This window comes from Micropterus salmoides, unplaced genomic scaffold (assembly GCF_014851395.1).
Source record: "Micropterus salmoides isolate LMB-PRFRI ecotype aquatic unplaced genomic scaffold, ASM1485139v1 Ms_hic_scaffold_11, whole genome shotgun sequence".
Classification (NCBI taxonomy): Eukaryota; Metazoa; Chordata; class Actinopteri; order Centrarchiformes; family Centrarchidae; genus Micropterus; species Micropterus salmoides.
In genome coordinates, this window is record NW_024040152.1 from 24,716,932 (window position 1) to 24,741,101 (window position 24,170).

At 39.1% G+C, this 24,170-nt stretch overlaps 1 protein-coding gene across 1 annotated transcript; it reads left to right on the forward strand.

Annotated features, from left to right (window-relative positions):
* The first annotated feature begins 11,387 nt into the window (after nt 1-11,387).
* On the forward strand, nt 11,388-24,118 carry azi2 (5-azacytidine induced 2). Its single transcript, XM_038711945.1, has 8 exons — nt 11,388-11,543; nt 13,588-13,841; nt 14,797-14,913; nt 15,199-15,298; nt 16,122-16,255; nt 16,683-16,747; nt 18,513-18,637; nt 21,818-24,118. The coding sequence occupies exons 2-8, from the start codon at nt 13,623-13,625 to the stop codon at nt 22,261-22,263; spliced, it is 1,206 nt and encodes a 401-aa protein (XP_038567873.1). The 5' UTR covers nt 11,388-11,543; nt 13,588-13,622; the 3' UTR covers nt 22,264-24,118.
* The last annotated feature ends 52 nt before the right edge of the window (nt 24,119-24,170 follow it).

Sequence of the window (24,170 nt, forward strand, 5' to 3'; positions counted from 1 at the left end):
ATGCTACATCCCAGAATCGTATCATGTGAAACAAGAATAGAAATTGCAGAAACAATTGTTCTACCTTCCACCAATGACAATAGTTTCTGCCACTCTAAATTCTTTGACTGGACAGTTTTAAATAGTTACCAGTAAGGAGGATGTCAGCAGATGGACGCTCAACAAGTAAACATTAGATCAATGCTGGATTTGAGCTCCCCACCTGTTTTGTCTGGTACATATTCATGAAGAAACACAAATGTACACTGTCAAAATTATGATAACTAACAAAGCAAGGAGACTGAAAGAAATTACTGTGCACTGCTCAAACAGTGCTACTAATTCCACTGCAGACTCCATACTACACACCACTGACCAAGGATTTCTGTTCTCTGGTTCAACTGGTAAAGACTTTGGGCTATCACTGCCTGTCCTATTTTACTTCTCTGTCTTTAAACAGGAGGCATATAATTACAATTTCTAACAAAATATACACACAGAGCATATTTGTAGTTGATGCAGGAAACCATCCAATGTCTAAAAAAGTACATTTTCTATTTATGTAACAAGAAAGGTTATGTTTTAGAAAAGCGTTTGATGTGTTCCTCTCAAAGGGAAAGTGGAAGCCATACCATTACAGACCAAAATATGTCTGTCATTCCATGTTTAGTAATCATTGTTAATCATTTATCTTCTTTTACTCTTGATACTTGATTCTTCCTGTTCAATTGCTTGTTAGCACAAATAGCTAATCAGCCAATTACATGGCAGCAACTCAATGCATTTAGGCATGTAGACGTGGTCAAGACAACTTTCTGAAGTTTAAACCGAGCATCAGAATGTGGAAGAAAGGGTGTTTAAGTGACTTTGAATGTGGCATGGTTGTGGGTGCGAGAGGGGCTGGTCTGAGTATTTCAGAAACTGCTGATCTACTGGGATTTTCATGCAGAACCATCTCTAGGGTTTACAGACAATGGTCCAAAAAAGAGAAAAAATGAGCAGCAGTTGTGTAGCCAAAAATGCCTTGTTCATGAAAATGAATTCGCACAGGATCACCAAAACTGGACAATAGATGATTGTAAAAACGTTGCCTGGTCTGATGAGTCTCGATTTCAACTGCGACATTCAGATGGTAGGATCAGAATTTGGTGTACACAATATTAAAACATGGCCTTGTATCAACGGTTCAGGCTGGTGATGGTGTAATGGTGTGGGGGATATTTTCTTGGCACATTTGTGGACCCAAATTTAACATTGTTTAAATGTGACAGCATACCTGATTATTGTTGCTGACCATGCCCATCCCTTTGACACAGTGTACCCATCTTCTGATGGCTACTTCCAGCAGGATAATGCACCATGTCACAAAGTTCAAATCATCTTAAACAGGTTTCTTGGACATGACAATGAGTTCACTGTACTCCAGTGCCTCCACAGTCACCAGATCTCAATCCAATAGAGCACCTTTGGGACGTGCTGGAACAGGAGATTCGCATCATGGATGTGCAGCTGACAAATCTGCAGCAACTGCGTGATGCTATCCTGTTAATATGGATCAAAGTCTCTGAGGAATGTTTCCAACACCTTGTTGAGAGTATGCCACAAAAAAATTTCAAGGGGGTTACTAGGAGGAGTACTAGCAAGTTGTACCTAATAAAGTGATTTATATATGTATGTATAAAACATGCCGGTGCCAAAGACTTTTGTTAATTAAAACATCGCCAAGCAAGATAAGAAGATGAGCTGAGATGTAATATTAAGTCTAATATGTGTAAATACATAGGCACATCTCCTTGTAAAAATGATGAACTCAAATTTTCTCCAAACAACTGCATTCAGTGAGGGCAGTCAAGTAATTGGTCAGATAATACTGATAAGCCGTTTGTTTAGTTACAAAAACATGTCACACAGTATGGGAGAATAGCACACTGTTTGAGACTGTCCACAGGCAATTGATCTTGGCACATTAAACTATTATATTTTTATTATGTATAATTGAATTTAAAATGCATTTTAATCAATGCTTTCCTCTGATACAAAATGGGGCCTCATACAGAGCAAAATAATATTTGGTTCATGGTGTTGTGCCACATATCATTTTGCAGCATTCACACCCAAAATTACAGTGGACTGCAGTCAGTCGTCCACAGCGTTTCTGAGGTGAGGTAGAGGCCCCCAGCAGTGCTTCTGCAGCCAGCAAGGGCAGTCTTAATGAATAGCGAGATAGATGATAAATGTGGCCATATGGTGGAGCCGGCTGGCCAAGCCAGGGGTGCTAGCTAGCTCTGCTAAACACCCACACACACATCCTCATACCTGTCTCTTTTCACTCCTTAGCTAGAAAAGAAGAGTCATCAAACTCTGCACAGCTCAAGACAGCAGCAGGTAGGGGTTAATGACCTCCAGGTCCTTTGGAGAGATGGAGTGTTATGGCCTACTGTGAAATCATCACCACACTTGTAAAAAAAAAAGTTTCACAGAAGTTGGAACGAGGACATAAACTAACTGTGCATGAGCCAGACTGTCACTCAATAGCAGTGACTTTTTTAATTACAAGCATTGTATGTGCCTCAGCGCATAAATGCAGGAAGTCTTTCTAATGTATATTTGCCTCTCTGGTGATTTGCTGTGTGTGTGTGTGTGTGTTTGTGTGGGGCTTAACTGATTCACAGCAGATGAAGCCATATGCTGTCTCTCATACTTTGTAGGCAGTCGTTTTCTTGTTTTCCCTCCTCTGCTGTATACAATACTCCTCTCTCTCTTATTACTATTCAACACACATACTCCACATGCTCATATACTGTAGCTACAGAAACACGCACACATGCATAACCACTAACTAGCCTACAGACATACACACACATACACTCAAACGCGCCGTGAACAAGCCATTGTTCCCCTTTCATAGCAGATGCTATCTCTCTCTAATTGGCTCAGCAAAAACAAAGGGAAGGGCCTTGGATGCCCTGCTGCAGCTATGCTTATTCAGTCTACAGGGATGCCCTCTGCTGTACCAACACATATACAGGGGCCTTGGATATGGCTGACCTCTGTGCTGTCTAAAGAATGCCAGTTCTTGATTACATGGCTCAGTTTCAGGGTCTGTACTGAATCAGTAAGCAGGCGAGAGCACTTCAGAATAGTTTTGATGCACAATGTGAAAATACTCTGTGGGTTGCCAAGAACGCTCAAACCAATGGAGGTCTCATAGAACTCTACATGCAAATAGTGCTCTGAGGCTCAGCATCTCGCGCAAGGCACAAAGTATGTGATACAGTGTGTTGGTCAAAATTCAGACTGAGCAACATCACTCCTCCATTCACAACGCCATTTCTCCTAGTGCAGTGTGATACACTAAATGATGGAGGATAAGTCTTCACGGCAAATCCACGGCTGTCAAACTTCCCTGGTGTTTTGAAACTGGGAGAGAGAGAGAGAGAGAGAGAGAGAGAGAGAGAGAGAGAGAGAGAGAGAGAGAGAGAGAGAGAGAGATACTGGAGTTATGGCTACTGTAGGTGTAACTTGTGTTGGTGCAGTTTAGTTCAACAGTGAGAAACAGCTCTGAGACAGCCGTGTGATATATGACCGTACTGCTGGCCTCACTGATCTTAACTTTAACTGCAGTAGTGCAGATGTAGTGGTTGAGGTGTTATGTTGCAGAGAAAGGTATCATCAAGGGTATACTGTGACCCCACCATCCATACATACGTCTCACTGGTGATTAATAAGAGGTGAATACGTTGTACTTTGCTAAGAGACAAAAGGTGAGTATATTCTATATGTCTGTGCTCTCTACTAATTCCATAATGTTCTAACTCAAGGATTTACAAGGTAGCAAAACACAACACAGTATAGGTCCAACCATCAGCCACTCTACTTCTTTAGGATGAGTTTCATGTTCCTTTGAATGTCTCATTGAGATCCATTATAATCACTTGAGTGCCTAATGCATGGGTGAAAGGATGGGTAAAATAACAAAGAAACAGCATCCTCTTCTGGTAAGAAATGATCATAACATGCATGTGCTGACGTTTCAAGTGTCTCGCTTCCATCAATGTAGATTTATGGGCAACAGATGTTTAAATCAAAAACGGGCACAAGATGATCACCCAAACAAACCACAACTGCAATCAGCATACACCAAAAGATACCACCCAATAGAGCACCATCAAGCTGCTGTGGACGCCGTAGCCGTCTCAGTTTGATGAGGTTCAAAGTCCTAAAATTGTCAAAAATGATTAAGAGACCAAGCGACTGATTAATCATTTTCAAAGAACAGCGAGCGCTTGTGTTTTCCTGGTCCAGTCTTTCTCCATCAGCATCTAATTACATGGGCTGTAACATAAATAATTCATGCAGCACTTTAGGACAAAAACATGACAATCAACACAACAAATTCACAACTTCTGTCATTACTAATTCAGCATCTGCTGAATGCTTTTCTACCACTTGGCCTGATTGCAGGATGCATGTGTTTGTGTGCAAAGTGTGCTTGTGTTTCTGCATATTATATGTCCAAACAATTTATTATTATACCCATCCTCCCATTTCTATAAATATAAAGGGATTTTTTTTCCATAGCTTTGAATGGTTACTAAATCTGATTCAAGCTGTCTCTGCGTTCAAGTGACTACTATAGCTTACAGCCAAATGTGAAACGAATTAGATTTTTCAAGTGACCATTATTTCTGTAATATGTTGTCATAGAGCTCATGCTTCCAAACACATCCGGAGTGCTCCAAACAAGCACTTAATTTGGGCATTGAACTAGTACATGCATAATAATGACCTTATTTGCATATATTATGTCAGTCTGTTTAGAATGTTAATGCTTGGTAAACTTCGGGGTTTTAATCATTCAGCAGACATCCTAATTGGGAGTTTGTTAATTGGTTACATTGATGCTCTGACACTTCCACTTCACAATCTACTGGCAGGTCGTGTTTGTTCATTTCAGACCCAAATAGCCTAATTTCCCTCTTTACACAGGGCGAGACAATACAGGAATGATTCATTTTTATGTCTTGGTTTCACCATCTAGGGAATTTATTTTACTAATTTGTTTACAGAAGGGGAGATTTTTACATTCAATTCTATATCAACAAACTAATGGTGTTAAAAATCAACACTACTTAAGTATGAGGTTAACAAAATGAAGCTGACTTGGTGATTACTTTACTGTCAAAAAGGTTACAGCAGCACAGACTTTCCCCATAACATACACTGTGGAGGCATTTAAAAGGTAACAAAGGGCTGACAAGTATATTGTTCTCACTGATACTGCATTTGGCTTCCCCTGACACAATCAACTCAAAGTTTATAAGTTGACTGATTTCTACAACTTAATTTCTTCTGCAGACTGCACTAGAAGTGAAATTTGAAAGAATATGTAGATAAAATTATGGTGAAAACACAGAAAGATGCCGTTAGTAATAAATTAGAAGACAAATCTAATAATTTATCTTTTATTCACCTTTAGAGGGGATACAACAGTATCACAAATATTTAGAACATGACATGTATCATCATGCTGTGAATGGGTGCTATGGTGAGATGCAAGTGGTATCACAAGTCATGTAAGATGTTTTCATTCCAGTTTCACAACCATGAGCAGAAGAGTAAAGACACAGTAAATAATGTATCTGCCCTCCCAGGAAAAATTCCTACATACTGGAATGAGGAAGAGCAACATATTTCAGATTAAGATACTGTACTGTCATAATGCAGTGAACTGTATTTATGAACTTTAAAGGTCTTGACTTCAGGGTTTATTTAAATAAGATTTGTGACAGATCTTCAGATACCCAAGTATTGCACCATAGCATCTTCATTCATTTTACTTTTTTTCCTTCAGGCTGACAGCACTACTAAGTATGGCGGGCTGTGAAACTTTCCTATAATCAGACCAGTGGAGGTGCTTTTAGGGAGCAAGATGATCACAATATCTCCAAGGAGATATTGGGAAGGACACTGTGTAATCAAAGAGAAAGCCCATCTAACCTATGCAGTTTGTTGTTATTCAGAAGGACACTGAAGGTTTGCCTGACCTGTCCATTTAAAGGCAACGACTCTAATAAAACAAGGCAGAACTGTATGGAGTGTCAGTGAGATACGGTTCCATTTAGATTATGCTACTGCAACTGCAAAATGTACTACATGGACAAGACTAAGTAACCGAAGTAAAATAAATTATGCAAATACGTCACCATCAGCCTAAACAAAGTCATTCCAACTTTACCTTAGAAAACCCCTTCCTTGAATATATTGTAGCACTATCATAAATACAGCAATCAAAGTCAACTTCATGTCCATATTCTGAAATGTTAAACTCAAACGCTGTACCAAATATGGCAAGTCAAAAATGTCAAAGTATGTTCTCAATAATCAAATATCTTACAACAACCAACAATGAACGACTAACTCTTTTCTTACATAAACATTTAGGAACAATTTGAACTTTTATCTAAAAACAATCTATATCCTCTGCGTAACATGGTGTCACACTGCTTTTTCTCTCTGTTGTAAGAAGCTACACATGTCAGTTCTTCTCCTTTCTGCAATCATTTTAAATCATGTCATTCGTCGGCTCGCTGTCTGCCATTGTTACCTCTGCCAGTCGTTTGACCTTGTTGACCTTGTGTGATGAATCCACTAAGGTACCAATCAGTCATGTGTCACGCTGGCGTCCCGTGAAGCACCAGCCTGTGAACTGAGCCTCCTCAGGTCCTCTCTGCTGGCCGCACTCTCAAACCTGAAGCCCTCTATGACCAAGGTCTCTCCATCCTCCTCGATGCTGGCCTGACACCACTCCTGCTGTATCTGTCACAACAACAACATGTATACTACACCACACTGTGCACTGTGTGCCTGAGCACATAAAATAATTACAAGGTCATTCAAGCTGCCCTGTACAGTATTTGCAATAGAGAGAAGGGTGTACACGAGGGTTTATGTGTCTACTAGTGAGTGTGTGTGTTTTGCTAGCCTGGTTCCAGACCTCTCTAATCTCTCAAATTGTGCTGAGAGATTCAAAGGTCTTAATGATAATAATAACAATAATAATAATAATCTTTATTTGTACAGCACTTTTCAAAATCAAGTTACAAAGTGCTTTAACAAGTGTAAAGACAATAATACCCAAAAGACAATAATTCAAAAACAATACAAGATAAAAGCAAAAAAACATTGAAAAGACTAAAATACGCATTTAAGATAAATATAAAATAAGTAAAATAGAATAAAATAATGATGAATAATGAACAGCTTTTTCTCCAGTTGGAGAAGCAACTGAGCCAACCACTCCCATTATACACTGAACAAAATTATAAACGCAACACTTGTTTTTGCCCCCATTCATCATGAGCTGAACTCAAATATCTAATACTTTCTCTATGTACACGAAAGGCCTATATCTCTCAAATATTGTTCCCAAATCTGTCAAAATCTGTTAGTGAGCACTTCTCCTTTGCCGAGATAATCCATCCACCTCACAGGTGTGGCATATCAAGATGCTGATCAGTAAAGCATGGGTACTGCACAGGTGTGCCTTAGGCTGGCCACAATAAAAGGCCACTCGAAAATGTGCAGTTCCATCACACAGCACAATGCCACAGATGTTGCAAGTTTTGAGGGAGCGTGCAATTGGCATGCTGACTGCAGGAATGTCCACCAGAGCTGTTGCCCGTGAATTGAATGTTCACAGGCAACAGCTACAGCAACAGCAAATGCTCACATTCGATGGCGTCTGGTACTTTGAAGAGGTGTTCTCCTCTTGGATGAATCTCAGTTCTCACTGTACAAGGCAGATGGAAGATAGCATGTATGGCATCACGTAGGTGAGCGGTTTGCTGAGGTCATCGTTGTCGATCAAGTGGCCCATGTTGGCGGTGGGGTTATAGTATGGGCAGGCATATGTTATGGACAACGAACACAGGTGCATTTTATTAATGGCATTTTGACTGCACAGAGATACCGTGACAAGATCCTGAGGCCCATTGTTGTGCCATTCATCCACGACCATCACCTCATGTTGCAGCATGACAACGCACGTCCCCATGTTGCAAGGATCTGTACACAATTCCTGGAAGCTGAAAACATCCCAGTTCTTGCATGGCCAGCATACTCACCGGACATGTCACCCATTGAACATGTTTGGGATGCTCTGGATCTGCGTATACGACAGCGTGTTCCAAGTCCTGCCAATATCCAGCAACTTCACACAGCCAAGAGGAGTGGACCAACATTCCACAGGTCACAATCAACAACCTGATCAACTATATGCAAAGGAGATGTGTTGCACTGCGTAAGGCAAATGGTGGTCACACCAGATACTGGCTGGTTTCCGGAACCCTGCCGGACCTCCCCCCAGTACAGTGAAACTGCACATTTTCGACTAGCCTTTTATTGTGGCCAGCCTAAGACACACCTGTGCAATACCCATGCTGTCTGACCAGCATCTTGATATGCCACACCTGTGAGATGGATGGATTATCTCAGCAAAGGAGAAGTTTGTGTTGTGCAGACGTATTGCAACAGAAGACAATATTTTGAACATAAATAAACTGACAATATAAAAATATAGAACAACAACAATTAACAATTGTGCTCTTTCTAAAATCCACGACCATCTCCACTGTCTTCTGAGCGTTCAGCTCCTTGAGTTCAGCTCATGATGAATGGGAGCAAAAACAAAAGTGTTGCGTTTGTAATTTTGTTCAGTGTAGGTGGGACTTAAGTTGGGAATGTCACCTAACTGGGTCACAGCCAGAATCCAAAGAAATATGGCACCAAGCGTGGATGAAATTGACGCAGATATTTAGGCTGTTGTAAATGAACAGACTGAAATAGAATCTCCTAAATCATAACATCATGCATTGACGGCATTAATTTAAAGAAAAGAGGTGTTCTCTTTTCTCAGCACAGTTTTATTTATTTGTTGACCCCATCTAATAGGTCAGAAGGATTTAAATCTCAAAGCCGTTTGTCCGTTTATCGCTTTCGTGCACAATTAAATTGAAAAAATGTAAACAGCCTGTGTCAACTGAAAACTACACCGACGGCAAATGAGTTTACATCCCGGGCTAGTATCGTGCAGCTGACAGTACAAATTAAGTGTGTAGCTATGCAACTGTAGGGACCTGACCACTCCTGACCTCAGTATTGAGTGAATGTAATCTGCTTCATTAAGTGCTTTAAAGACAGGATGAAATTAATTTTAAAAAATACAGCTCGCAGATTGATCTATAACAATAGAGTTGCAGTGTCAGTAGGTGAAAGAATGAAGAAAGAAGAAGAAAGAGGCAAACCTCATGGAATCACGTTACCAAATAAGCTCCCCGAAGGCAGTTTTGTTGACATTAGACAAATAAAAACTACTTGGTTAATTGTTAGGAAAATATTGTAGTCATGGTCACATGGATCCATGAGGTTTGTTTAGAGATTCCCACCAGTGCCTCTAAGCATACCGGTCTGCACCGTCTCTGGTTGGAGGCGCATTTTAATGTACACAACCCCAGCAGCTCCTCTATGTCTTTCATCAGCACCTGAGCCTTTGACAACACTGCAATGACAATAACACAAAAAATCCAGTAGTAATCCCCACCACTACCATCCACAATACATTTGTTATTTTTCCAAGCAAATCCTCATCTGAAAGTGTTGCAGCACCTCTGTGGGCATATGCACATCTCTCAGTTCCAGGGCGAGATGGAGGATTTGTTTTAAAAACTATTGCTAATCTAAAAGCAAAACTACAAACATTAAACAGCTGATGAAATGCCACTTGTATCACATGTTGCTTTATACTGCAAAGTTTAAAGTGAATACAATATATGTAGGCATCATCAAGAGTGGCAAATAAGGAAAGTATCTCTTACGGACAGAAAAACTTCTTCACAAAACAGGGGGAGGGCATACAGGACTCGAAAATTATGGTTTGGAATTTTTATGTATGCAGCCTGAAGACACCACTTCATTAAACTGGGCTCAAGAAAAGAAATTAAGATTTGTTATTAAAATGATACCAAGACTGACGTAACACGTAAAGAAAACATTACATATTCCTTTGGACTGTGCAGAATAAGGTGCATGCAAACGAAAATATGACTAGAAAAGAAAAACTTTATACTGTAATTAAAACACATTTTTCCTCTCTGAAAGACTAAGAACAAAAGTATGCAAGTGTTGTGCTTACACTCGCGAGTCTTAAAGATGCAGATCTCTGGATCTTCTTCAAGTGTCATGTCACTGATTTTTGCAGTTTCTTCCAAAGGCATAGCACACATTTTCACTCTGTGGCCTTTAAAGTGATTAATAGAGCACAATTAGGAAATGATTGGCAACATTTTTAGATAGCTGTGGATATAAGGGACCAACAGAAAGTAAGACCAACATTACAACTCACTTTGAAGCATGTCCTGTAGGAACTTGCAGTGACATTGGGGTTGATTATCATTTTTTTTAAACATGTGAAAGAATTTACATTTTAATAAACCTATTAACGTTACCCCAACATTATGTCCATGTCACATTTCATTGGGTTCAGAATATTGCACCATTTTACATTTACAATTTTTTTCCCTTTGCGTAGATTTAGCTAACGTTAGATAGTGTTAGCTAACGTTAACTACGTCAATATATCTCCCAGCAATAACTGTGACAGAATTATGACACAACACTACAGGTTTTAAATTAAGCTATTTTAAAATAATAATATTTTGTCAATGAGAAAGAAATGAACGGTTATATTTTGGCCGTGTAAGTGAAAGGAAACCTTAACGGTATCTTACCTTAGCAAGTGAGCAAACATTCACCATGTAACGTTTTGCTAGGTAAGTTAGAAGTCTTGTGCCACTAAAGTGAAAATATGGGCAGCTCCACTATAAACGTTAGCCAATCCTACATGAATTTGTTCAGGACAATGTATTAATTTAATTATTCGCTTAACGGTCGCTTCCTAGTTAGCTAGCCGTGGTTAATGTTTGAATGCAGTTGGTCTGCCCGGTCCCGGCGAAGATAACGTTAGATCTCACCAACTAATATGACATGTGGGGCCTAACAATCTATTTAATGATCCCTTGACGTTTACTCTGGCACCACCATCCAGAAAAATATTCCCATATTGCGGTATGGTTATAACTGTGGGTTATACACAGAAACATCAAACTTTAATAGACAAACTGCTTTAAAAAATGTAGTTAGGGCTTAAGCCGCCAACAAATACTAAAGAAGAAGGCACATCAACTCTGGAGGCAAATATCTCTGACCGAAATCTTTTTCTAAAAGACTTTTCAGTCAGAGTCAGTGTATAATTTGTTCTGAATAGTTTTTTTAATCGCGTACACTGCGATAAGTCAATGCTGTTCGGCCTGCGTTTATTTTGAAAGGATTTCAGCAGTCGAGTGACTCCCGGAAGTTTTTGTTTCCTCACCTGTCAGTTCTGACACGGTGCGAGTGTCCAGCCTCGTCTCTTTGTTTTTCTCTGTGAAACAGGCCTTCGTTTGTCAAGAATAGATGATAATCCTGTTTGGCCAACTGACACCTAATTGAGGACAGCATCTAACACGGTTAGTGAAAGTCGAGAGTGAAAAATAATCGACTGCTTTTGCTTCACCTAGCTAACTTACAAGTAGCCAGAAGACGTTAGCTAAGCGCTAGCTAACTGTTACCATCATAACAGATCGATCATTTTAATCTCCGTAGCTATTGACACATTTTTCAGGTTCCTCTAGGTCAATGTTTAGTAATTGTGTTATTTATTGTGAAACAGATTTTTCAGCGGCCAGTCAGTGTGTTTTGTCGGCTGTCAACAGAGCTCACGGAAGCTAACACCATAACCTTAGCATTGTATGCAAACGAGATTCATTGATTGTTTACATGCCTTTTTGGACAAAACAAGGTCTATTCGTTGCTGTCATTACCCTGTTAGCCGTAAACACTCTTGTTTTATCGCGGATAACTTAGTCTAACGAAATGACTTTGCTCTTCGTGCCTTGTTTTGGATTCACGTTGACTTTCGTTTTGAGTTCTCGCTGGGGTCACAATCGATTTCCTACCATTTTCTGAAGTCGTCCTTAAAGTCAGCGGTTGTGTTTTTCTTGCTTTGTATCCAAATCATGGATCTAGTAGCCTTCCCAGTTATTCTCCTGAAATTTTATTTATTTTTCTAAAAGCTTCGGCCTTCAGTGTTAAAAACTTGGCTCCTCAGTGTTTGCTGCATCATTGCATGCTGACATCATCATCTAACAGTAGCTGCACTGCTGCTCCTCTAAACAGAAAAGATCAAAAAAGGTGGAGTGTAGATTATTTTTAAGTAGTTTTGCTGGACTGCTTAAATTCTTGCTGAGAGTCAACTGGACTGTATCACATCCCTATAACCACAGGCCTGTACTCAGGTCAGTGTGAGACTCTTTAATCATCTGTATCTTATTGTATTTAACACTTGAGGGGGAAAAGGGGGCAATTGCTTAAATGGTGTTTTTATTTATGTACATAATTTCATGTACATAATTATGGGCAAGCAGCCATGGAAACCCTGCAAACCATCAGTGCACACAAATACGACAAATTGTAAAACCTGCCAGTTTCGCTCTACAGCAGCTAGAAATCACATAGACTATTATATATCGGACACATGTTTAGATTTTGAGGATTAGACTGCTGAAATAAGCCACACGACTAAAGTTTGGTGGAGTCAACTTTGCACTAGGAAGGTATCTGTTATTGTAAGTTTATCCTGATGATGGCGGCACTGAGCTCATCCATATGTGGCCTGATGCTGTTTGAGGTGTGTCTCTATCTTGTAGTTGCACCTAGAATCAACTCTAGACCTTTAGCTAAACCCTTATAGGAGGTAATGATGAAACAAAACAACACACTTGCCCAACAAATATTTGAGCAGCCAATAATACAATTACAATAGATCCTTTAAGATTAGGGAACAATGCTAAAAATGTTCCATTATTTGTAAACACCATACAATTTAAGCTGAAATGCAGCCTCACAGTCACTTTTCTTTCAAATTCAGACTAAGCAACATACATGAAGGGCTGTTGCTTTATGTATTGTGCTCGTCTTCATGTTTACATACCTTTACATTTAATTTAATGTGCGTGTCCCTGCCAAACAGGTTTAGTTTTTAAAATGCTGCTACAATAAACCACTTCCTTGCAACGGGTCATTAATTCACTTCACCTCTGGTTGCTCGGTCCTCGTGAAAATATCTCTTGCACACAGGAAGTGATGCATTGTACATTTCCTGCAGCAGTGGTTTGTATTGAGGAAATAGAAGACCGTCCCTTAGTAGGCAGACACTGAGTGCCACCTACAGAAATGACAAGTTTTATCAACCGAACAAAGTTAAAACCCTGGGACACTGGTTTATTGCAGAATGATCTTTGTGATATGTAGTACAAAGCAATAGCCAACTAGGTACAAAACTACTTAGCAAGACAGTGTATTGTAAACACAGGGCCATACAAATGCTTTATGATAGTAGGTGCTAACTTACATTGTCAAGCCAAACATTTTTCATTTTGTTGTCTTGGCATTTACAAAAAACCCACAACAGATCTATAACATTTAAAACGAAACTTTTCATGTAATCCTCAGGTCTTCCATCTGCTACAGAGAAGGCCTGTGCAGGCATGGAGCCCTTGGCAGTGGATGATGACATTTGCATCCTTAAACATGAGACTGCCTACACCACATCTGGCGAGAGTCCTGTATCGGTGTGTGCCGGCGATGAATCCGTTGCTTCCCACTTCGCCTTGGTCACAGCCTATGAGGACATCAAGAAGAGGCTGAGGGATACTGAGCGAGAGAACACCATGCTGAGGAAGAGGGTTAAGCAGCTGGAGGATAAGGTATAGAAGTAAACGAAGGGGTAATAGTGGGAGAGAGGCAAGGAGAAGATAGAAGAATGAGACAATGGCTTGAGGAGAATGAAGTAAAAGAACATACTGCTGATCCAGATGGCTGAACAGCCAGAGAGCAAAGTTTAGAAAGTGTGTGCATGAATTTAAACAGATTGTTTTCCATTTTCCATGGACATCCGAATAATGGAAAAACACAAAATGCTCAGAGGAAGTTTGGAAAAAATCAGCAAATTCAACATCATACTGCAAAATATTTGCCTCTGTGAGAGTCTGCATGTCAGCATCATTAATATTGTTGGCCTATAGCCAAAGCTATAAGACAATGAGAAATAAATCTACCCTGTCTGAAAACAGAGAACCGGTCTGGAAAAGTATGGCCTTGCCAAACAATGTGTTGGAGAACTACACTACTACACGGCTCCTGCAGTTGGATTGAAAAAAACCAAAGGATCGAATACAATACAGAGAGAACTATTTAAACTGGAAATACAGATAGTAATCTAAAGTGAGAATGTCACACAAAATGTGGGCAGGTTTGCTTCTCTTCAGCATTTGGCCCCTCAAGAATCAGAATCAGAAGGAGCTTTATTGCCAAGTAGTATTTTACACATACAAGGAATTTGCATTGGTGTTAAGGTGCTACACGCAGACAGACATACAGCTGAAATAAAAAGATGTAAAAATATATAAATATCTAATAAACAAATAGAGAAAAGTACAACTGACAATATAAAAAAATAAAAATAACAATGGAACAACAACAATTTACAATTAACAACAAATATGTGCAATGTGCCAGGTTCATGCATGATATGACATGATAGGATGTGGTGGGAGGAAAGTAACTTCCTACCACAAATATTTAAATGAAATGAAATTGATCTCTCTTCTCCTGTTTTCTCTCTCGTCTCTACTCTGTGTATTTTATCTATCACCACTGTAGCTCTTCCGGCCAGAGGCTCCTCCATCAGAGGGACCCCAGTATGTGAACAAGGCCTTCAGTGCTTACCGAGGTATCTATATAGAGAAGGAGGACCTTCAGATGGAGCTTAACAAACTGGTGCGTTCACTGAACTTTCCTCATACTGACTAGAGCCTGGGACAGAGAAGACTATGTTGCAAACCTGAAAACACTGCTTATTTTTTTCATTCTTCTGCTGTAATTTTGATTCAAAACTTAAGTAGAAACACAAAGCTTATGATGTTGTTGCACAAATACAGCACAGGTGTGCCAATCTTACCTTTGTCCGAGAGAGAGAGACAGCGCTTTATGCATTGGTACGAATGCTGACTTTCCCTTCGTCTTCCTCCCCCTCTACCTCACTCTCTCTTTTATCTCTGTCAGAAAAGGGATAAGAGTGAGAGTGAGAGGTTGCTGACGGAGCAGCTCCAGGCCAAAGAGTTGGAGCTGCTTCAGCTGAGGACAGAGATGGAGACCAGCCAAGGTACAGGGTATAGCACACAGGGTTTCCTTCTACTCTGTGTAACAGCTGAGAAGTACTTACAACACTGTATGAACAATGGGATTTCTTTTAATGCTGGGAAATTGTCTTACTAAAGTAAGATGATAATACATTTATATACAATATGTGTAAAATTTGGAGTATGACGCGTAAAATCAGGGGTACAAAGTAACAAATTACAGCTATAGTGTAATTACTAGTGGCAAGATTTTCAGAGTTTTCAACAACTTTGTGGAGTTGTCTGTTGTTTGTGTTGTGCTTTATACTTGTAAAAGTGAAAAAAAAAATTAGCTCCACCTCAACCAGCTGCAACACTAAAGTACTGTTTAAACATTTATGCATCCATAGAATCAATGCTGAAATATAATGTATGTAATGTTATAATGCCATGAAAGGGGCCGTTTCATAAGTAGCGCTTTTATTTCTGATACCTTTAATGCATTTCTTCTATAATGTTACTCAAGTAAAATTTGAATGCAGAACTTTTACTTAATGTCATGGACGTAATAGAATAGCTTTACACTGTATTTCTGCTTTTAATCACAGAGGATCTGTACACTTCTTCCGCCACTATTTAAAACCATTAATTTGCTTTACATATCAACATAACTAATTCATTGTAATTAATAAATATACAGCTAACGTCACTATCGTTGAAATGATAATCATAATGATCTGTCTTTTAAACTGAATGGGAAAACATCAACACTTAACGTTTTCACAAGTTCAGTAGTTCCACAAATTTAAATTGAACATTTATTGACAATAATAATGAAACATTTTTATTTTTATTTTTTGCGTGCAGTGATGAAGAGCCTGAACAGCCCTCAGGACTACTGGCAGGTGGACAGGCTCGGCACTGAGCTAAAGATCCACAAACTGCAGGAGGAGCTGGAGAGAGTGACACTGGAAAACAGTAGACTGCTGGAGAGAAGTGGGGTAAGTGAAGGTGGGAAGAAAGAGTTGAACAGCAATGAGAGGATCATGGAAAAAAATGGAGGACAGAGAAAAGAAGGGGGAGATAAGAGGGACTGCAGAGAGCCACGGAGACACAGCAGACTCTTAGCAGGATGTGGCCTAATTAGAAGAGAGGGAAACCATGGAGGAGAGGTGTCAGGGCAGCGCGAGACAGGGTGGCACTGAGAGTAATGGAGAGAAGTGGGACTGAGAAAGAAGAGCAGAGGTGGATATGCTCCAACCTAAATGGTAGAGAATGAATTGCTGATGGACGAGAGAGAAAGGGGGGTAAGGGTTGAAGGAGAGCGGAGGAGTCCAGGGTTATGTTATCATAAAATAACATGAACATATTTAAAAACAACTTCAGACACCTCCACTCTATATTTTACATAACTTGACTCTGTTTTAGGAGGAACCCCATGGCCTTAATGGACCAGACTTGGACCAGACCTGTGACACAAAGTATAATGTAAGGTAAAGTGTTTTATTTATATCATTGAAGGGTAGCTGCCAATTCAGTGCTCGACCCTCATTTCAGTGACCAAAAATGGACAAAGAAGTTGCAGTGGTAAATAATAACATCATGATCTTCAGTTGGTGATAGTCGTCATAAGCAACAATCAGTATAAACAATAAAGACATAAAGTGTTCGTTCTTGTTTTTCTTACTTAAAACACCTTTTCTTCTCACTCAGTTTTAATTTATTTACCCCAATTTAGACTCCAGAGACCTTTTTTAGAGCTTTTCTAATGCAAGAAGCTACAGAATTCACATATTTTTAATTTTTTTTAATTTAATTGTTTGATTATTATTACGTTTTCTGTGTTTTAAATTTTCTGTTAATGCTTTCCATGCGCACCTAAATGCAACACATGTAAGACATTAACCAATCTATGTGGAAAAAGGCAACAAATATCACGACTTTGACACATCTCAAGCACATTTTAAATCTTTGCCGTTTTTTTTAAACTCTAACATTTATTTAACCAGAGGAAAAGACCCATTGAGATAACATCTCTTTTTCAAAGGCGACCTGTCCAAGAAAGGGAGCAGGACAGCAAGTTCAACAGTTTTTACATATGCAACAGTAACAACCCACTATCAAAACCAGTACATTAAACTTCATTAAGCAATTAAAATACACTAATATAATGCCTGCTCATTTAATCATTTTTAAAAACATCTGAAATCAAGGATTTCAATCAAGGAAAGTCAGTGACTGGTCAGACAGGTGTATCGTCACCCTTGTTAAGTGAGTGACGTTACATTCTGTATGGCATCTGGTGGTGTTGTAATTGTCCCCTTTAGCCACTAGAGGAGGGTGCAGCCTTACACATTTAACTGCATAACAGCCTATAATATGCAGATCTGAAGAACCTGAACTATATACATGCTCAACACCAGCTAAACCTCCAACACTTGTGTATCCTTAAAAAAATAGTTTAAATTTGCACTCCAGTGTTTTACAAGGTCTGTAGCATATGGAATCACCCTCCACTTACTTTTTCAGTGAGGATAATCTCCTGTAAATTAGCATCTCCTCCCATTTCACGAAAGTAAATTCTATTTGTGGTGCATTATAATTGTTTCACGTGTCAGCAGTTTTCAGATGGTGTTAGTTTTTAGCAAAGCAAAAGACCTTTTTTTCTCAGTTTTTTTTTTTTTTTTTGTTTGTCTGTTTCAGGCAGGTGTTTTAAGGCAAAGTGTTGATGAGATTTAGCATCTTTACATAAGGTGTGGATAGGACAGTTTGTAGGTGTTGCCTCAAATACCACTTCTTTTTATTACCTTGTTTGTTTGGAATGCAGCTGATGCTACTGGTTTGCATTTAATACATCAATACAGTTTGTCCTTTTTGTGTCAATAATGGCATCATCATTAGTGTAGAGAATTGTTTTTCCTTTGCAAGGTGTCACAAACAAATCACTGTATTTACAAGCCTCTTCAGGAATTTCTGTATTTTGCTATATAGATTTGGTTTGTATGATTATATATCCTGCACATTTTGACCAAATTCATGTCTTAAACATTGCTTAAAATTAATAAAAAGATAATTGCCTGTTTAAGTAAGTACAATAACATTAAGGATATTTGAATGCTATTCCAGTAAAAGTATGATCAACACTGTGCCACACAGCTTATGGCAGTTGTTGATGTGTCAAGCAAACACAGGCTGTCTAGAAAAAGCAGAAATGCCTTTAAACATAATGTTTAAATGAAATGTTCTGTTGTTCTGTAGGGAGAGGAGCATGCAGCACACGTACGAGGCTTTGTGCTGCGAAGTCACTCGTCTCCATTCAGAGTTGAAGCACCAAACAGGCCTGATTAGGAAACTCAGGCCACTAATCAGTGAGACAAGACAAGGTGAGGCAAACACACACAACATTTATGCACGCTCAGTGTTGTGCCATCGTTGGTGTATATTATAATACAAATGATACAATTCCAATTTTACTTTAGGTTAGTGTCGGTATATGTGATAAACTACCAGCACTGCTCCCCTCCTGCTTTATCACACCTCCCCACCACCGGTATATACATCATGGGGAGTATCCTGTCTCACCTATATTCCCTTACACAGTTGCAATTTCTGACCACTTAGATGCAGTGAGTGCAAACTTGAAATCTTTTTTCAGACTTTGTATGTCTTCCAGACTAGTATAAAAACAAAACCTTTAACCCAGGTAGTTATTTTGTTTTAAACATTTTCATTTAGAATTTTTGTTTGTCCCATTTTATCCTTTTTTTTCAACCATGATATATTGTTTTTTATTTTTATATTTTTCTGGTGTAAAAATATGTTTAAACGTTGCACATATATGCGGGTCATATTCAGGTTTTCAGTTAGAAAGATAGTGACAAAAAGATTATAGGCGATACCTGTAGACTGCGAACTGAGTGAGGGGAAACACTAAAATGTGAAGTTGAAAACTAAAAGTGACACAAGACAAGTGTTAGCATGTTTAACCAATCTGACATTTGAAAATGTGTCTTTAACCTGAGTGTCAGGTAGTGTCAGATTTATGGTTTATGTGCTCTTCGCATAGAGTGGCTGGAATTCAAACCTTGTTAGGAACTAATGTGGTTAAAATCAAACAGAAAAGAGGGTTTCTACTGCCTCTCTTCAGTTAAAGGAAGGCTTTTTCTGAAGAATTACTACTTTCTGAGAAGATTTCTCCCGCTGCCCCTTGTTGCAATTTGTATAAGGGCGTGACAAGACTGTGGATATTATCAAAGCACTCAAACACTTTGATAAAGAACATCATGAAAAGGTCTGTCCCCGTCTCCCCTCCCTCTGTGATGATGTATTGTACCCTAGAAGAGATTACCTCTGTTGTCGATTCCCTCAGAGTGTCGGAAGAGGAGACTAGAAGGTGAAAATTAGAACGAAATATGGCAAGAAAATAAATCTTGCCCTATTTATTCCACTGAATAAGAGGGTAATCCTGTAACCAAAATGAGACAGATAAAGAGAAATGAGGGAGGCGGGAGTGGCAAAGAAGGGGGGGGCGGGGGGCTATGTATTTATTCAGTCATATTGTGCATCTGTATTCTTCTAATGTTCCGTCTTTGGAATCACTTTTATTCAAATCCTAGACTCAGGAGACCCTCTGATGGAAGAGTAGCAGGGATGGATGGATGGATAGATGATGTGTGGATGGAGAGAGGTAGGGAAAAAAGCAGGAGGAGATACTCATTTAAACTTTCTTATTTGCTCAAGATGATGATTTCATAGCAAAGTGTGTGTGTGTGTGTGTATGGGTGTGTGTGTGTGTGAGAGAGAGAGAGATTATGACATCTGATTTGTGTATGGATATGCTTTGTGTAGAAAGATAGCATGGGTTAGTTTACACTTTTATTCCATACAAAATGCAAACCTCTATGCTTGATTTATGCATAAATATTTGTTTAAATATTTAAAATAATATTATTATTTTGGATATTTACTGAGCTGATATTTAAATGGTACAGAGGTTTTATTGTGCAATATGTAGCCTGCTGCACGGTGTGAGACTTTACCTCACTTCTCTGTTTTGACACTATCAGGCATATTATCTAGTCAAGGATCAAAAGGCTTTGTTGAACACACCTTGGCATTTTTAAATCACTTTTGAAAGTTTAATCCATACAGAGGCGCAATCATGGTGCCAGATACAACAAGAGACCTCTATCGGTGGAAAGAGAAGATGGCTTAATTTTTGCTGCCAGCTGGATTTTACAGACAGCCGTGATGTAGTTAAAAGAATAAATCATTTTTCACACACACGTGTCGCTGAGAAGAAAATGTCAAGTGATACCCATTTCTGACATATAGCTGTTAATAATGCAGATATGTCTACTAAATTCAACAGTTAATTCCAATTATCAGCTTTTCAGACCTATTGAATAAATTGCATTAATTGCTTTGAATTATCCTTAATTATATCCTCACCCATAATATGTTGTGCTCTGTTAATGTGTCTACAATTGCAATGTAAATGCACTCAAATGGAACTGGATGCCAACTATAAATCTTACTTCACTGAGTACGGTATTGAAAAGCTTTTTTTGTCATTTTCTGAACTAGCTTCTCAGCCATACAAGAACTTTGTAAAATATAGTATAAAAGTAATTTTAAAATATATTTGAATTATGCAGTAGGTGATCAAAGAAGTAGTAAAAAGCATCCAAGAATCTGACTGAGCAACCGGTGTCAACTTTTAGCAATAGACAGATTTTGATAATCCACCTGGTGGATTGTGTGGTTTCTCCTTGCCCTCAGTTAAAGCTATGTCAAGTAGTGTCACTATGTCCCCATATCAGAACAAAGAAATTAGTGACTGAAATATTATCATTACCAATAGGAAGGATATAAACAAATAAATTTAATTTACGGAGCCGCGGGAGGAGGTTAATATTCCAAGATTCAAGTACATTGTACATTTACGAGAAAAAAACTCAAAAATTTACAAGAGGAAAACTTTTTTCTCTGAGATTATAAAGTCACAAATTGATGAGAAATAAAAAAACTTGGAAAATACTGTTTTTCAGATGTGCTTGTGTTATTAAAGGCTCTGTACTCTATTGAAAGCAGGGCGTGCAGATGTTAATAACAGGTGTCACATATAAGCTACTTCCACCAACCGGTTTTGAGATATTTCCTTCTGTTCAAAGACCAAAATTATAAAAAACTGCAGACATTTATAAATGACTTACATGTGACACATGCTTTCAAGTGGCTTTGTTGCAGTCCCCTATATCTGCCTAACTGTCTGAAAGCTCCACCTCTTCTCTTTTGTCTGCACTGTTGCTTGTCTTGTGTTATTGACTGAAAAAAACTTGAAAACACAATTTTTCCAAGATAGGTTTCCCCCGTAATTTACAACCTAAGTTTTTTTTTTCTGAATTTTAATCTTCAATGGCCCTAATATGCTGTCATACTCACCAGATAGAACAATTTTTGCAGCATTTTATTTAACTACATTGAACATTTTTTTGCCTTTTGCTTATCTTTCCTCCTTTTATCTTTCACTTTGTCCCTCCCGCTCCTCTCTCTTTCTTCAGCTGCCTCAACACTTCCAATCCAGTGTCTTGACGACGTGGAAAAGAACAACCACCACGCAGTTCTTCGGGCATCAGTGCCTCGCCCCCCTAGCGCCCCCCCACTCCCCTCGTGTTCCGGCCGCCCCTGTCCCCCTATCGGCGGGCCGTCAGGCACCTTGCTGCCAGACAGTCTGAGGGAGGACTGCTGGTACAACGGGCCCTGGCCCTCCCCGAGCTGCTCAGGAGAGGGCCTGGTTGGAAGTGACACCTGCTCCGTTGTCCTGCCCCCGCCTCCCCTGAACCAAGCCTCCCTAGATGACAGCTCGCGGTCCTTCCCCAGCCCCCCAAAACCCAGTGATGCCATGTTCTGGGAAGGACACTCCAACGTTGCATCCAACTCCTCATCCTCAATTGGAAACTGCAGTCCCAGGAGTCCTCCCAATGCCGAGTGGGCCAAACCCTACTGAGAGGAACTTCAATGGGAAAATAGATGATAGTTTATGTAGTTTATGATTGGATGAAAAATGGACGAATGAATGGACTCTCCAACCCTGCCACATAGCTACCACCTAACCTGCCTTAAGTTGATAAGACCACTCCTCTGGGCTGGACTGGACCTGCTACTTGTGGGAACTAATTGAGGCCAGAGGAGGCCTTTCGAGGTAAAGACTCTGTAAACTCTGCACACCGCATCGGTGAACATATGTGACTGCAGAGGAATAATTGATGAGAGACCCTCAGCAGAATAAATAGTTTGTCCATGTGTATGTGTCCTTGTATGCACATGCATAAGTGTGCGCAAGCATGCATACAAGCAGTTTTATTTCTGTGTGCATATACACACATAAAACAGTGTGCCTGTGTATGCAGATCAGTGTGTGGGCATCTTTCGCCTGCCTGTATCTGTATCTCATCATAATAAACATAATTGTGCTCAAAAGCCCTCTTTCTCTCTTCAGTGTGGCCCATGATCACTGGGGCCACAGTATAATACTAGTTTGTAAAACTGTACTCCCTCCAATGCAAGTCTCTTTACATTTGATCGCTGTAAAGTACACAAGGTATGTAGTCCCATGTATGTTTCATGATTGTGTGAAGGAGGTGTCTTGGTATGAGGACTTGATGCGATTGTTTTTGTACTGTGGTGGAGACAGACATACAGTAACTGTAGGGTAACCGCAGATTTATGTTCCAAAAAAACAGCTACCAAATCAAATCTTTGACATCTTTTCCTTCTTTGACAAGTTTTTATTTAAGTCCTCGTGGATCAATATCAGAGTAGGCTTTCAATCTACCTATGCTTACCAAATCATTTTTGTGCAGTTAGTGTATTTTTGAGGATATTACATAATAAGTAGAAAATAATGATTTTAATCTTAAAAATGTATCGCTTTCTGAAATAAAACACTGCATCCTCACTGGCACCACAAAAAAATTCAACTGTTTCAAAGAAACTTTAGCAAGCCTCCTTAAAGCTGCCTGTTAGCACATACTCAGTTCTCTCAGAACTACTGTCACAGTATCAGCTGTGTTCTTCTCTTTCCTCACTCAGAGAAATGTAGATGTAAGGCTGTTTGTTGTTGATGTTTTTCTATAGGACTTAAAATTTGAAGGACTCATGAAATAGGCATCACACTCTCCCCTGTATTTGAAACCCTGATTAAGTTGGAAAACTGATGAGGTTTGTGGAGATTTTGAATTACAGAAAATGTATCTAAACTGTTCTGTGCTGATGTTAATCTATGAAACATTTGTTTTGCAGTATGACATAAGTTGTTGTGTGAAGAGGGAAGTTTCTATTTGGTTTCTCTTATTAAGAGTCAGATAAGTATAAACAACTGACAGGTGTATAAAAGAAAACACACTGAAAAGAAAGAGATATATATATATATATATGAGGGAGGAATGTGCATATCTGTATAAATGTATATGGTGGGCTTCATCACTCTGCCAAACGCGGTTTTGCACTCCAAACCATAGGTTTTGTTTTTTTTCTCCCCCACAACAAGACTTCTGATGTGTATATGTGCGGTGTGGCAAGACAAGAAGTCTATTAACCTCAAGAAATGTGAGCTGTGACTTGAAATATAGGTGCAGAAAGCACAAAGTCCCATGGTTGTTAAATATGTTGTTTTTTCCATTTGTTTCATAACCGTGGTCTTATTGTTGATTTTTAAGAAATGTTATTTTACAGCAGTAGTTTCATACTTCTGTAAACGATTTGCAAACCAAAATGCAATGTACAGTAGATATGGATTATATTTTAGATTTACTGCACTTCAGACTGTTTGTAAATATGACCAATTAAACGAAGGAAAGGAAGTGACTGTGTAATGTTGTTGTTTGGCATATGGGCTAAATTTATTTTACATTT

Coding starts and splice junctions, on each gene's coding strand:
- azi2 (XM_038711945.1), top strand. CDS start 13,623: ATGGAGCCCTTGGCAGTGGATGATGACATTTGCATCCTTAAACATGAG. Junction 14,914..15,198: donor AGATGGAGCTTAACAAACTG/GTGCGTTCACTG, acceptor TATCTCTGTCAG/AAAAGGGATAAGAGTGAGAG. Junction 15,299..16,121: donor AGAGATGGAGACCAGCCAAG/GTACAGGGTATA, acceptor TTTTGCGTGCAG/TGATGAAGAGCCTGAACAGC.